The sequence below is a fragment of the Falco peregrinus genome, chromosome 3 (assembly GCF_023634155.1).
Source record: "Falco peregrinus isolate bFalPer1 chromosome 3, bFalPer1.pri, whole genome shotgun sequence".
In the NCBI taxonomy this organism is placed as follows: domain Eukaryota; kingdom Metazoa; phylum Chordata; class Aves; order Falconiformes; family Falconidae; genus Falco; species Falco peregrinus.
Window position 1 is genome coordinate 94,727,023 of NC_073723.1, and position 15,860 is coordinate 94,742,882.

General features: G+C 48.1%; 1 protein-coding gene across 6 annotated transcripts in view; it reads left to right on the forward strand.

Moving 5' to 3' along the window:
* The first annotated feature begins 2,687 nt into the window (after positions 1 to 2,687).
* The window catches only part of RREB1 (ras responsive element binding protein 1), a 125,856-nt gene continuing 112,683 nt past the window's right edge, over positions 2,688 to 15,860 (forward strand). For 3 of the 6 annotated variants that reach the window (XM_027789023.2, XM_005239063.4, XM_055798796.1), the window contains exon 1: positions 2,841 to 3,117. Coding sequence is in view for 1 of the 6 variants with exons in the window: in XM_055798794.1 (XP_055654769.1) it covers positions 3,078 to 3,117 (40 nt within the window). In the remaining 5 variants the exon portion in view is untranslated. The other 3 variants (XM_055798798.1, XM_055798797.1, XM_055798794.1) reach the window with 2 other exon arrangements.

Below are 15,860 nucleotides of genomic sequence, written 5' to 3' on the forward strand. Positions count from 1 at the left end.
TAACATTGCTGTTTGAGTATTGATGTCACGATGGCCAGAAAGTATACAAACCACGTGCAGTCTTAGGAAAAAAAACAAAAAACAACTTAAACTGTCATAAATAGAGTGATCAGAGGAGATGAGAGAAAAGACGGCAATGCAGATGGTACAAAATGCAGAGTGGAAAGGATAATGTTTCATGCAGGCAACACAGTAACATTTTGGGAGAGTAATTTTATTCATAGAAGTGTTTTTATTAGGCAAATATTACCTCTACTTTCTTTTTCATTAGAATAAAAAAAAAAAAAAAAAAAAAAGGAAACCATTTGTGCCAAAGTTCACATTCAGGCTTAGACTGCAGTGGGTTTTGACCTCTCTGATGCATTATAAACGTTCAAATGATGGAAAGTTTGAAAACTGAGTTAATTTCTCTTGCCCTGAGATAGCCCAAAATTAGAATTAATTCCTAAGCTGTTAAGGACATATCACTTTTTACTGTTTCATAAACATTGGTAGTTGGGGATTTTTTTTAGTTATTACATAACTTTTGCATATTTTTTTTTATTTACAACATTAACATGACATAGTATGTGCTTGTTCACCCTTCATTACATCCTTCTGAAAGAATAGGAACGTTTAAAACATACAAACATAAATGCAATGCAAAAATTATGTACATATTTCCCCCATCACTAAAATCATGATTATTTTTTTCCAGTGCGAGCTTTACAATACCTACATTATTTGCATTCCCGTGTTTCTAGAGCAGATTTCAGATGCTGAATTGAACAATGCTTGCTTTCCTGTTCTATCTGCTTACTAAATTTCCCACATGGAAGGCTGGTTAAGCACCTCTGAAGTTAGAAAACACGGTGAGGGTGGATGGGAATCTTCATGCAGAAGTGGTCCAAAATGCCTCCTAGACTCTCCTACAGATGCTACCCACAGGTCAACGAGACATGCGTTGCCAGCCTCCAAAGATGATTAGCCATACAGGAATTTGGACCAGTTTCAATTATATTTATATATTTATATAAATGCCTGTGCAAACAGGGCCTTAGGTTGTAAACTCGTAGGCCTATCTCCATGAGTTTATATGTATGTGCCATGCAGGCTTCAGCCACTACAGCCTCCCGATGTGAATGACACGTTTTAAGGGCTGAGCTTGAGGTGGACATCTGCTCAGGTTTTTGCTTAATAGGATGCCTAACACAAGAGACACTGAAGATGTAAGCTGGCTATAAAGCTATAGAATTTACCAGCAGTTCTTCCACTGCAGGTTGACAGGTGTAAGGGGGATGGAGATGAAAAGGTTAAAGACACTTTAAAATGAATTTGTTTAATTACTTCCCTTGATAGTTTTCTGATAAATTAAGAACCTTGTAACAGAACAAATCAGAATGCACTTTCTTACATTTGCTGCTAATATTGCAGGGTAAACTCTTATATAGCTGTTCTGTCAGCCAACAACCCTGCTCATGCAGCCAGCTGTAGCTTGGCTCATGTCTTTGGGATGGGTCCTGTGTATTCCTGACTTCATGCCTTTACCCAGTATTTGGAAAGAACAGTGCAAAGGAAGTTAATAGTAACATCCTACAGGCAAAGACAGTTTGTGGAAAGAGTTGGTTGAGGGCTTCCTGTCACAAATATGGAATCTAGCCTTCCTTTCCATGTGAATCCCTTTTCAATCAGGAGATAGGACACCAGGTAAGCTGGTACAAGCCTTTTGTCTACAGGCCAGGACTTGATTTCTTTAAAAAACTGCCTGCAACTTCAGGTTCCACCTCACCAATAATAGCTTGCAAAGGCCTAGTTTTAGTAGCTTTAGAAATAGTGTAAATAACCATTTCCTGAAAGTGTAAACGGGTTCCTCCTGTACTCATTATGGCACCCTTTGCAAGCAGTTTTGCTTGACTTTCCCCCCCCCCCCCCCAAGTGAGCTTTCAGGATGGAGTATTTCCAGTTATTTTCTTTTTATATACTGGTACTATTTCTCACCCAACTCTGTGCTGCTAACGGCTTCAAGTAAAACCCCCACGACTCCGACCACCTCTCCATCACTTGCCGGGTCTTCTACATCTTTGAACTTCCACTGCAGTGAAAGCGATGGAGAGGACCCTACCCGCAATGCCACATGCGGCGCCTGTGCGGTCTGTAACTACCTGCATTTGCAAACGTCCCTTGATTAGACACGGTTATCCTGCAGGTCCTAAGCTGAAAATTTCGCGTCCTTTAGGTTTCGTCAGCCGGATGGATGCCTGACTCCAGCAGGGAAAACGCACAAGGACGAAAGTTTTCTGAGGCAACGAGCAAACCGAGCAGAAGCTGACTGCTGCACGGAGCCGCGGGCTCCTGCCTGCGGCCGCCGTACCTGGTGAGCGCCGGGCGGGCGGGAGGAGGAGGATGCACGGACATTTCCGCGGCCAGCGGGAGAGCCCCGATCAATTCCCAGAGCCAGCGGCTCCGGACGCGCTCCAGCCCCGAGCGCACGCCGCGGAGAGCCGCCGGCTGCCCCGGGGGGGGAAGGGGGGCGCACGGGCCGGCCGGCCAGGCCCGCCCGGGAGAGCCCGAGGAGAGCGGCGGGAGGGCGCGAGGCGCCGCGTGGCACCTGGCCGCCCCCCCCCCGACCGGGGTATCCCGCTGCTGCGCGGCCGGTGCGCGGCGGGCCGGGCCGGGCGGGGGAGGGGGGGGAGGGAGGGGGAAAGTTGCGCTCACTCCGCTCCTTGGAGGCGCCCCTCCCCGCGCCGAGGCGAGTGAGAGATGCTATTTGCAACAGGCGGCCGCCGCGGTAGCGCGTCCCCGGGAGAGGAGCCGGAGCGACACGTGATGTGTCTCCTTATCAGGGTGCGCGGGGCAGCGCGGGGGCGGGCAGGGGGCGGGGGCGCCCGCGGAGCGCGGCGCGGCGGGGTCCCTAACCGTGCCCATCTCTCCCCTCCAGGGAGGCGCGGAGGACGGGAAGTTAGCGCGGAGTTGATGAACTTTGCACATCCACAGAAACGCCATTTTGATTCCTTTTTCCGGAACAAGTTTGCGGCTCCCTCCCGTGCGCGCTCCCCCCGGCGCGCCCCCGCGCCCCCCCGGCGGCCCATCCTCCCGGCATGTCGCGGCGCAAGCAGCCCAGCCCCAGCAAAGTCCGGCGTAAGTACCGCGGGGCTGCCCGGCCGCGCTCCCGCACAAAGGGCAGGAGCGTGCCTTAACTCCGCAGGGTTCTCTTTTGGTTGTTGGAGTTTGTTTTGTTTTTTTTTTAATTTTATTTTCTTCTTTGCTTTTTCTTAAGGGGGGGAGAAAAATGAGGAAAATAAAATTCTGGGAGGGGGCAGGCGCGGGGGTGAGGACGTTGCAGCGTGTTGGCTGGTCGTGCGACTTCTTTAAAAAATGAAATGCTTGTTGGTGGGGGAAAAGTTTCCTTTAAAAAAAAAAAAGAGGAGGAAAAAAGTTTGGCTGGCAGCGGTGGAGATGATGATGAGTTCGTGCAGCCTCCCTCTTCCCTTCCCCCGCTCCTCCCTCTCCTCTCCTCCCTCCGCGGCTCCTGTGTTTTTTTTTTCTTTTTTTTTTTTTTTTTTTCCCCTTCCCTGTTGCAGACTTTCTACCAACCAGCAGCACCAGCCGCGGCGTTTTGCCTTCAGGACCTGATGCTCATCCATATTAAACCGTCTGAGCTCAGGAATCCGGCCAGATCATCCCCCCCTCCTGCTGCAAAGTTTATTTTTAACCAGCCACCGCCACAATTTGGATGGGGCTGCGAGGAAGCAACATCTTCTAGCCCGGCTCGCCCCCGTCTCCCGAGCCCGCAGCCGCTTGCCTTTTAACTTTTCCTTCGGGCTTACTTTCCTGCCGGCGGTGGCGGCGGGTCCCGCGGCGGCCCCTGCCCGCTTTTCCCGGACGGGAGGGCCGCGCCGGAGCCGGGCAGTTGGGATGAAGGCGCCCCTTCTTCGCAGGTAGAGCCGGCTTGCGCCGCGCATCTCTCCGCTGACTTTCCGCCCCCCGTGCCCCCCTCGGCGGGGCCCGCCGGCCGTGCCAGCCCTTCCTCGGCACCCCGGTCTCTCCCTCTCCTCTCCCCCCCTCTTACTTGATTCTATTTTTTTCCCCTTTCCTTCTCTTCTACACCCCCCCCCCCCCCCCGCCCCCCCGGGGAGGGACGTGCGTGTCCTTCCCCTCCCGGCCTGCGCGGCGGAGGGGAGCCAGGCCCGGAGAGCGGGGGGTGGGTTCCCCCCGCCGGTCCCCCCCCGTGTACCCCCGGTCCCGTTGCCTTTGTGCGGTGCCAGGAACACATCCCTGCGCGGCGGGGCCAGCGGCGGGCAGGGACGCCTGGGCGGTGTCACCACTACAGGAAGGAGCCGGGCAGCATCCGAGGAGGGGGGGTGTCCGGCCCGGGGCCACACTCGCCCCTTTCACCCCCCATCTTGCCGGGTGGGGCGCGAGGGGAGCAGTGGAGCCCCCCCGCCCTCGCAACGGTGGTGTTTCGGGTGAAAACAAAGTTTCGGGCGGCGCGGCAGCCGCCCCCCCGCCGGCGGTGCCCGGTGCGGATGGGAGCCAGGCGCGACCCGTCTCTCAGGCGACTGCGCTGCCCATCGCCGTTGCTACGGGCCGGGACCCCCCCCCCCGTCCTCCACGGCGGGGCCGCGGTGGGGATGGATGCGAGGGAGACCCTCCCGCCCGGTTAGTGCACGGGGTTGGCCCGGGTGCCCCCCCGACCCCCCGTCCGCGGCGGTGCGGGGGCCGGGCCGGGCGCGGCGTTGCTGGGCAGAGCAGAGCGGAGCCGGGCCGGGTCGGGGCGCACGGCGCGCCGAGATGCTGCAACTTTTTTTTTTTCAGCAGAGGAGGGAGGGCGGTGGATTGAACTTTGTCATGTCGCAGATAAGTTTCCTCTGGCTTCTTCTCCCTGCACTTCTCCCCCGCCTCCCGTCCGCACGCACGCTTGCTTTTTTCTTACTTTTTTTTTTTTCCTGCCTTCTTTTTGCCTTTTTTTTTTTTTTTTTTTTAATTTTCCCCCGTTTCACCTTTTGTCCGCCATATCTTTGCCGGCTCGGCATCCTCGCCAGGGTTCTGTAGGAGGAGGAGGAGAGTGCTTCTCCTGGCTCAGCACATTTCCCGGCCCGCTCCGCTGCGCACCCCGCGGAGGCCCGGGCGCCTCCGGGCGCCTCCGTGCCCCACCGTGCCCCGCCGGGCTGCCCGGCCCGGGGCTCGTGGTCCTGCCCGCCGAGGAGCCAGCATCCTGCCCGGCAGCCGCTCGGCTGAGTTCCGGAGGGAAGCAGGGGGAACCGGCCATCCAGTTTGAATCCCGACTCCCTCTGTTCGCCTGTTTTGTAGATGCCATCGAGCATGGTTACTTTCTCAAAGTAGTTACACGTCTAGTTCGGTGTGATTTGGCAGCTGTGGACTAGGAGGGACAGCAAACAGTTTTCTTCCCATTCCAACATCCATCCCTGTGCCTTGGAAAAAGAATTCGCTTATTAACAGGAGCGGTGGCTAAATAACGCTGTCTTGTCACCCCTGCAGTGCACAGTAGACAGCTGTTATGGTGGCTGAAGTTTTTTCGTTGAGGTCTGTCGTTTTGACACAAGCACCGAGTTTTGTTACCGCAGTTCCTGTTTTCCACAGGGTCAGCGTGCGTGAAAGGGATGCAGTGACTCAGGGTCAGGCCAGCCATATTTGTTTTAGGTTTTAATTTTCCCTTTGAAGACTTAAGGGTATATAGTCTTTTCTTGGTGTGCCTGCATAATGCCGATTAGCCTTAACGGGAGTTGGGTACATCCAGGGAAGAATAGGCCCTTTTGTTTGTTAGAAACCCAGAAACAGCATGAATCCATCATCCAATCAATCAGAGTACCAGGGCTCTCCCTCACCTGCTGGCAGGGACACATCCAGCCTCCTCTCTTGCTGCAGGGCAGCTGTGCTGGGCCCAGTGCAGCTTCTTCTGCTCCCTCACCTTCCTCTTCCTGACAGCTGTATTTGGAGCTGAATTCTTACTGTGTGGTTGAAAGAACACCATCCTTGAAGTACAGTCAAGTAAACTTCTGCTCTAATTTCACAGGCAGCTTCTTGTTGTCAAACTGTTGTTTGTGCATCAGTAGTGACTGTTTACGTAGCCACTTTTACACATTTCTTTTACTAAGTAATGAGCCTAAAGAATATATATATATATGTATTTGGCTTGGTATTAAGACAGAATATAACAGGGTGTTTGCTGACTGTTTTTCTGTGTCTTTTCTGTTTGTGGTGGTTGTTTTTTTTGTCACCCGGACCTGGGTGTTTGAAGCTTTATTTGCTTGCAGATTTCAGTGTAGTGAAACATCGTATTCTGACTCAGCTTACCTAGGTTGCGTGCCCATTTTTAACTCTTTACAATATTCAGTGATCCTCTGACAAAATGGCTTTTCTTTTTGATTCTGAGAGTCAGGAGATTCTTGGAAGTTTCAAAACTGGGAAGGCTGAATGTCTTCACTATCTGTTAGCAATATATATAATCTCCTTTGCTACCAAAGGCAAGTGCAGTGTTGCCCAAGGCATAAAAACATTGACTTCTGTAGTGCTTTTCTCAGTCCTTAAGGATTTTATGACTTTGCCTATGCTGAAGTTGCACTGCAATCGTAACAGTAGCTTGACTTCAGCCCATGAAAGTTTCTTCTTAAGCAGAAATAATTTGGATTGCTCTCAATTGGATTTTCCATTTAAATAAAAAACTGTTTGTGTATTTAATATTGTATAGGTTAAAAACATATAGATAAATCCCTTTGGTTGTATTCATTATCCCTTGTAAAAGTAGGTGGTGCTTAGAAGGTCATAGGATAAGTGTTGCTAAGCAGCTAAACAGAAGGATGCTAAAATTAACCTGAGTGTTTTTGTAAGGGATTCACTTTTTAAGTTGCAGTAGTTTTTTTATTGACTTAAAATACATTTTTTGATAGTAAAACATCTGAACAAATACTTAAATGCATAAATAAAGCTTTCCAGGGGATTGTATCGAGTGTATGAGTTATCTACACACAGGAGAAATTCCACCGTCCCCCAGTATGCCTAAATTTTACCAGCATTGGGCCCTTGATTTGTGCCCTTTGCAAATGTCCTTCCAGAGTTATCTGTTGCTCCAAGAGCATCTGATGTATGTTGGATAGCAGCCTGTAGGGACAGTCTTGGGAAAAAAGAAACTGGAAAGGTTCCCCGGGAACAGGCAGAAAACAAGTAAATCCTGTTAGTCTGAAATCTATGCATGTGCAGAAAAAGCCCCTTTTAACTTTTTGATGAATGATGCCTAAGTTTGGAAATCCGTGTTTTAGGTGTACACTCTTAAAACATGTGAAATCATGTCTTCTTTCAGGGCAGTGAAGGTTGTTTTAAAATGAGTGTATTATTGGACCATGTTACTGGACCAGTTTGAGACAGCTGCTTTGATGATGTGGTAGCTTCTTTCTTGGGAGATAATTGTCTGTAGAGGGAGGATGGTGCTGCTGCTGCTTTCGGTTCTCCTGAAGGTAGTGAGAATGCCTGTTGCTCTGTGTCTTTTCCCTTTACCTCCTTTCTGAATTCAAGCAGGACGGTCAGTCATGGGATCACAGCTCACAGCTTTAAAAAAATTACGCTTTTCCAAGAGTATTCTGCAGCTTGGAAGGGGGCCAGAAACTGCTTTGTGTTCTTTTGAGTACAGCTTCATTGTGGATGGAGTGCCCAGGTACCCTGCAGTTTTCCTGGGAAGTGTCTCGAGGAGCAGATGTAAACTTTGAGGGTGAGGAAGGAATTGCCTTCTGTGACTGTCCGACAGCTCATTTCTTATTTTGGGGTGGGAGATGTGACTTGCCAAATTGTTGTTCAGCATATAAAGCAGATTTTCTTTGGGGAGGCGTATAGGAATCCTTTCTGTTTGTGTGTGTGTGTGTGTGTGTTGGGTTTTTTGTTTGTTTGTTTGAGATAAAATATTCTGCGTAAACCACCACCTATGGGAGCTGTGCCCCCCTCCCCATTTAGCGGCATCTTTATAGGCTGTAATTTGAAAGGCAGGACCTTGGAAATGCCACTGTCTGGTGATACACTGAAAAGTTAGCTATTTGTGTGGAGCCAGGCAGGGCTTGAAACTTGCAGAGCTTTGCCAGGCCGGGTTTGGTTATCAGCGTTTGATTACAAATGAAAATAGGTGAGGTTGGCTGAGGTGGGAAGTGCTGGCTCCGTTCTGGGGTACTTCTGAACAGGAATTTCAGGAGCTTTGACTCTTTGTTCTTCTTCAGTGCAAGAAATCTGATGATGGCTTATCTTTGATGTCTGCCAGTCATGATGTTTTTCCCACCTGAAGGTGTTCCTCCACCCCACCCTGCAGCTCTGTTTTGAATAGCAACATTTGAGGGCCAGTGACTTAGAAGAGGGCAGACTTCCGAGGCAGTAGTGCCAGAGCATCTTATCCCCCTTCCCTTAGCGCTTTACACAGAGCAGGGTGACAAACTTTATTTAGAGCTTGTGCTGATGCTTTATTACGAAATGTTAAAAGTACAAATAATTGCCAGCTGGGGCATATGCTGTGGACGCCCGTTGGATGGCTTGTTCATGTTGTGCTGGAAAAGGGTCAGAACAAGGAAGAGGGCCTGGACAAAAGGGAGAGAAGAGTCAGTGGGATACTTGGCTCGTGGCTGTGCTGGTGATAAACCTGTTAGAACAGCCTCCTGCAGTCAGAAAGGAATTGTCCTGATGTAACTGAGCAGCACCTAGACCTGTGCTTCCTTTAGAAATAACATAGGCTTTCTGGTGTATCCTGCTTTTTTTTTTTTTTAATAGTGGCATTTCAGCTTTCAGGTTGGCCAGCCTAGCAATCAATAAAGGTGGTTGCCTTTGAATAGGTGCTTTACACAAAATAACTAGTTGATGGGTGGAGACTGTTTATTCAGAGTGATTCAACTAAGTAAGGCCGAGAGAATCTGAATACCTCTTTAAAGATGCAGAGAAAGGCAGCTGTTTTAACAACAGGATTCACCTGCAGAGTCCTAGCCATCTGCAGAGGTGCCTACACCGAGGGAGAAGAAGAGCTGTCAGAATCCCCCACGGGCGTTGTTAGCCTCCTGAACTAAAATGGGTATTCCAAGGACCATTAGAGAGGGAGGCCTTGGTACCTCCACCCCCATCCCTGTCTCCTTTGCTGATCTTCCCATAGAAGCATGTGGAATGCAGCTTTCAAACTCTACTTTTCCTGCACCTAACCTTCCTGAGCTAAAATGTTTTGTGTTTAATCTTACTTACTTATTTAATCTCAAGGTTTTGAGACATCTTTTTCCTTTTGAAGAAGACATACCCACATCCTGGTGTCTGGAGTATCTTTGAAGATCCATTTGCACGAGGGATGTTACTTGTGCAGGGCTCAAAAAGTGTGGGAGAACTGCTTGCACGCAGTCATCAGGTGACTCCCCAGTGTAATTTCCGTCAGCTTTGAAAAATTGAATTTTGACTTTTGAGTCACTCTGGGTAAAAAGTATGTTAAACATCTTGGACATTTTCTATGCCAGTGTGCCAGTGACTTGGTCATTTGGTTCTACAGGAAAAATGTATTTTTTAATAGCGGAATTGCCAGTCTCTGATACATGTAAGACTTCTCCATTTGTTGTCTGCTGGTGGATATTTTAAAAGGTGTTAGTATGTGCTTTCTTGAAGCAGTACAAACCTACTTGTAGGTGTTTTAGGAATAGGTGGCCTGCATCAGTCATCAACAAAGCTTTTTTTTTTTAGTTAATTTAGGTATGTGCTTCCTCTCTGAGATGAGAGAAGCAAGATGTTCACGTTGAAGTGTAGCTGGCTTTTATCGAGTGTGATTAGCTGGGTTTAACTCGACCCCTTGTTAGTCCTGTTTCGTAGGCAGGTGATGTCAGTGTTCAGATGTATCGGTACCTGGGAGTGCTTTGCTCAGAGCGCTTGCATCACAGCACTAAATTCCATTCCTGTGTTCAGGCCGAACTCCTTCACAGTCCTAACGTTACAGTTTGGATAAGGGAGAACTGCTTTGGATTTTGCACCAATAAGCAGCAGTACTTCCTTGTCTTTCCTTTAGGGAGCAACATCACTTTTAGTTTGGACCACTCACAGCTTTGGGTAGGGGAAAGAGCCTAGCTTTAAGTTCCTCTTTCTGTTACACAAACTGTATTTTCTTCATTAAATTAAGTTCATTAGGTCTCATTGCTCATAGTGTTTTAAGAACATGAGAAGCAGCCAGGACATGAATACCTGTGTGCTCTTCCTTTGTGTTTGCATTTTTTCCTGATGTTGATGCATTTGCCTGTGTATTGAGGACCACAGGTGGCTGTGGTGTCTTGTGCATGTGCTTGCCTGCTTTGTCCCCTCCTTCTCCCCAGAAGCACTAAGGTATCCTGAATTGCTGTGTACCTGGATGACTTGCAGCACAACTCACATATTTTACTGTCTATACATCTTGATGCTTTCAGATGGAAGGAAGAAGGGCTGCGGGAGGAAGCTTGCTTTTTAAGTGAGGCACTGAAGGTCCAGGAAGTGGAAGCACATGCCGTAGCAGCTGGCTGTGGAAGAGATGTGGCTGGGTTACTGAGGGCTTCCATTTGTGAAGTTTTGACTGTATTTTCCAGCAGAAGTATGAGTGCAATGACAAGTGCTTCTCTACAGAGATGTAATTTACGCTTTGTATTTAGTTGATTTGGAGGGTGTATTTCTTTTGGTCTTTTTTAACAGCTGCAGGTATCATTTGTTCTTCTTCCTTATTAGATGGCCCAGTCAAGTGTCGCTTAGTACATATTACTACATTTCCAAGTAAGGTTCAAAACTGTGGTCCTTGGCAGCTTCTGGAGCAAGTCTTGGAGCAATTTCCAGCTTTTACAGCAGATAGGTGGCTTTTCTGCTTGGTAAGGTCTCTTCATGGTCTTTGAACAGTTAGGAGTCTTTGACTGTTGCAAAAGGGTAGAGAGAGCTGTATCACAGCGCCCCTATTTTCCCAGAGTAAACTCGGATTGTTGTTGGGAACTGTGCTTTTCTTTAAATAGTGAGGAATTTATTTTGCTATCAGTGCTACATACACTTTGTGGGAGAAGTCTTCCTTGTCTCCAATGGGAAATGGCAATGTCTTTTTGTTGAGCGTGAAGTGGTCACCACGTTTGGCCTAACCAGAGGGTGAATTTTGAGGGGTGAGTGAAATGATCTGTACCTCAGAGTGGATGCCAGTTACCTTGGGAGGAAGCCATGCAGATTATAAACTCTGCAGGAAGGAACTGGTGGATTCTGTAAACTCTGCAGCTCCGTTAACTGCAGTTCAAGCAGTTCTCAGTCTCTACTTGCAAAGCTTTTGGAACTTGTAAGCTCTTTAAATCTAGCGATTGAGGATTTTGCATGGTTTCCTTTTCCCTCAAGAAAGAAAAACAGAAATAAATGGCAAAGTTACTAATTTTAAATGCTCAGAAGTCAGCAAATGAAAATTAAGGTGTTCGTAGAACAGTTAAGTGGGCCAAGATGAACACAGATCATGCCTCATTATGGTTGGTGTTGTGTTTAATAAATCAGTAGATGCGTACGTAGCATGTAGAAGTGGAAAACATGGCTTCATTCAGAGCAACAGCAAAATTCATTCAGGCTTCACTGGACTAAGATTTTATGTGGTGTATATACAGCTGAAAGTTCTTGAGCATTCATAGCATGAAAGATGCCAGGAAACTTTAAAAAACTGAAATGCTAATAGTGTCTATGTATTTTCCTGGTGCTTGAAATTCCGACAGGTGTAGTTAACAGAGTCAGCGCGTCTGTTTTAGGAGCTTGTTTGATAAACAGCAAATTGAATTTGTGATATAATAGCCTATTTTGACTAAATTATCTCCATCCTCGTTTTGGGCATCGCTGAAACAGTGTGGCCATTGCTGCATCCCTTTTCTAAATCCTAGAGGCTGTGCTTTTACTTTCTTGAGTATATTTGCACTGGTGAGTGGGAGGAGGACTTGTCCTTCCCAAGCCTGTCCTTCTCTGCAGGAAAAGGGGAATGTAGAGAATTCTCCCTGAGGATGGATCTGGGACAGAGATGGCCCCTGCATGTTTGGGGCCAGAGTTTTTATTTACATCGTTGCGTAACTCTTAATCTCCATAGAGAAAGATGTGGGTTAGTAGATTTGCAATGTGGCAGACTTGCATGTGGCCGTGGTCTGCCTGATAGTATTGCATAGTAGATGTACCAATGCCTGCCTGGGGTCGTCCTGGAGTATTGGGTGACCCTGTGCAGAAGGATCTGCTGTTGCCAGACTTTCGACCTTGTGCATTGGCAGTCTCTCTTGTGCCTGCACTGCCAGAATTGTCTGACTTGCAGTAAATGTTTCTGTTTGTGTGCACACTGTCTTTTCAAAATGATCGCTAAAAAGTATTTGGGCCAAAAATAATTTACACTGGACAATAAGATACTAGCAGCATGTGCAAACTGGACGCTGTAGTTACTGTCCCAGCTAGTAGTTCAAATGGAGCTGCACAGCCCAGTAGCCCAGATGTGGATTAGAAAAGTCCAGACTGCTGATCTGAAAATTTCCACTATTTTTGGTAATGGATGTTTATATGAGCGGCCTAATCCAAAGACCCAAGAAGTGAGCTGGTGGTGGTCTCTGTTTAATTCCCAGTATACAGATGCCAAGTGTTAATGCTCTGATTTCCTACACTGTAAACTCTTCGGGGCAGGGATCAGCATTCAATTACAGAGTTTTGAAAAGCCACCTAACACATTGTGGAACTGACCTGTTCGGCACTACCTCAGTATAAATGTTTAATTAACTATCTTTTTACCCCATAGCGGAACCTTTCCAGATACCAAGGTTGAGGCATGCTGGAAACCTGTGCTGCTGTGGTGTGTGCTTATAAACGGAGAGCTTTGGTTGCAAGGCAGAATTTGGGCAGTTCTCGTAAATGCCTTGTTTGCACACAAAGGACAGAGCATTTTTTTATTTTGTTATTTCTTGGGCAATGTAGGTGCACGTATATGCATGTGTTCAGGGGCCTGCGTCTGGGTGTTCTGTTCAGAAGCAAATGCACTCCTAGCTTTAATATGTGTTTTAAAGCATCACAGTCAGACCACGTCCTTCTCTGTCCCTTTTGCTTTAGGTCTGTATGTAAACGTGACAAATGTCAATGTTCTGAAGTTGAGAAATTGGAAGAAGAAGCTGGGAACAGAAAGATGTTGCCCCCTCAATACGTCACCATCCCAAAACTGAAATGAAGTGCAATTGCTGGCTCTTGCCATTCACAAAGTAATCTAATTCTCTTCCCTTGACTGACTTGCGTTGTAGCTTTAAACCGAATTCTTAAATCATCCTAACGGTGATGTATGTATCATTTGCTATGTTTATAGAACGTGAAAGCATATGGAGTAATGGAAACATCTAGAAATTAGACCTCCAGAGAAGACTCCCATTTTAATCAGGTTACTTACTTGGATTAAACCAACCCAAATTTAAAACATGTGGGCTCATGTACTAAACTAGTTGCATTTTCAGCACTCCAGGGGTCTGTCTGGGAGTTTATCGGTGCGTTGTTGTAGTCTGCTCCAGCCAGATTTGTAGGAACACCAAACTTGGTGTTACTAAGGTTGGAATAAGCTGATGTCAGATTTTTGTCCACAGTGCATAGCAAGTAGAGGTCAAACACTTGTACAGCCGGTGATACTATGACTTGTTAAGAATGTACACAGCAGGTCGCTTTTCAAAACATCTTTTGAAAAGCAGCCTGTGAGAGCAGTGCCATGTAGAAGAGACATGCATCTTCCTCTGGCATCAGCAAATGGATGCATCCTATCACATTGGACTGCTGAGCGTGTTTAGTCATGTTACTGTAATAAGCTCTGGGAACAGGAATGGGTTCTGCCCTGTTGCGCTTCGGGAAGATTTGAATGAATTTGACTGGTTTGTTCCAGGGAAGCTCGTGTTCGTATCTGCTGCTTTTGTGCTTGGTACAGAGAAGGAAGGAATCGAGTTTGTTTCTTGGCTGAAGGGGGCTTTCTTTGCAGTTTAGGATTGCTAACATTACTGTACTTAAATTCTTATTCCTTAGAAGAGTTAAAATTAAGATTGTAAGCGACTCCTGGAATTGTTAGTGTTTCTGTTGCTGGCAGTGTACAGAATTGTTAGTGTTTCTGTTGCTGGTAAGTGTACAGATCTGCTTGGTTTTGAGACTCCGCTTTACGCAGGTAAACCAAGTATTGGGGACCCTTCTCTTGCTTCCAGCTGTAGCCTTCAGGCATCCTTATTTCTCCTGCCCCGGTGAATCATACTCCATCATACGCAGATGTAAATTTTAAATGTGCTGTGGTGGGGGTTACTGCCTTTATCCTTTTCTTTCTGCCTTAACACATGTGTGTGTCGGAGGCAAGTCCAGATCAAGCCAGAAACTTTGAACACAATTACAATTATGCTGAAGTGGGTTGTTCCATTTAAGTCAAAATACTGGCATGGGCAAAGCTAGGGGAAGTGCTTCAGGACTGGGGCCTGCATTTAACTTTCAGAAAAAGTATTCCTGACACAAGCCAGAATCTTTAACCTGTGTGAGCTGCAACTCCAAACTCATCTCACTGACTTCAGTTTCTGACCTACTTGAGAGGGTGCTGCTCAGCCCAAGGAAGTGTCACAGGTCTCACAGCCTGAGAAGAGTTGGCTGGGAAGAGAGTTGGCAAGAAACGTGGCTTTGAACCCAAACTTCTTCAGTACGCAGTGTCTGCAAGAGTTAAACGAAAGCACTCCAGCAGCTCATGTGCTCTCTGTGTGTGCATACTTTCCTAATCTTGACATGGGGTCTGAGCTGCAAGCTCCGAGGGCGTACGTGAAGTTGGCTTGGCTGTCACCTCTTCACTCCCTGGATCTGGCTGCAGCTCAGCACGGGGACGCTCCCTGCTGCTGGGATTACCGGTTGCAGATAGCCAGCTGCCCAGAACCTGCCCCATGGGGTTTGGGTGGGCCGAAAGGTGCCCTGGCCCACCTCGCCTGCCCTCGCACTGCTTCCTGCCCTTGTGGGGAGCAGCAGAGGGAAGAAGTGCTGCGGCAGCCCCTTTCCTGCGCCTGGAAGGTGTCAATGTCTTGCACCCGCCTTGTGCTCTCGGGTTGGGCCGGGTGAGCTTCGTCCTGCTCTGCCATCATTGTTTGTCTGGAGAACAGCTGCCTCCAAGGTTGGGACTGTGCTTTACAACAGGGGAACAGCTGTACGGAGCAGGGCCTGCGGGCCCATCGCTGATGCTGGCAGGCTGTCCCTGCGCGTGGGGGGACGGAGGACAGAGCATGCGTTTTTCTCCTCTAGGTGACAAAGTCCTAAGGGCAGCTTGGCTCTCCGGGAAGAAAAACTACGGTTCCTTCAACCCACAGCACACTGTCAAAAGTCACTGAGTGTTTTGGACCAGAGGCTGGAAATGAAAGCTGCCTTCTATTTTTATTTTTTTTTTCACTTGGATTTCCTTGGAAAGGCTGCCAGTGGCCACCTCACCCCACCCTGCAGGCGTGCGGGCGGGAGTGGGGGTAGCCGGCAGGAGGGAACATCACCAAAAAGGCAGAGCAGCTTGGCTCTTGGCCACGCACAGGAGCAGGAACAGCTGCCTAGATGGCCCCCGGAGCCTCACTGATGTCAGCAGAACCAGCGCTCCTTAAAACGCGACACCCTCTGTGGGGTGTGAGGGGGAGCAGGGCTGGGAGCAGGTTTGGGGGGGGGGGTAAGCAGTACATAAAACAGCCTCCAGAATCCCGCCCCCCCCCCCCCCCCCCCCCCCCAGTTCAAAGCACCTCTACTTTCTATAGGAACGGGAAGGTTTTGAATGAGTCAGTGAGAGTTATGAGAAATTTGTAAAAGTAGAACAAGTTACCAAACAGGAGGAGCAGAAAGAATATGTGTTGTAAAATTTGTGTGTCTGCGATGTGTCTGTTTGCTTGGGTTTTTTCCTTTTA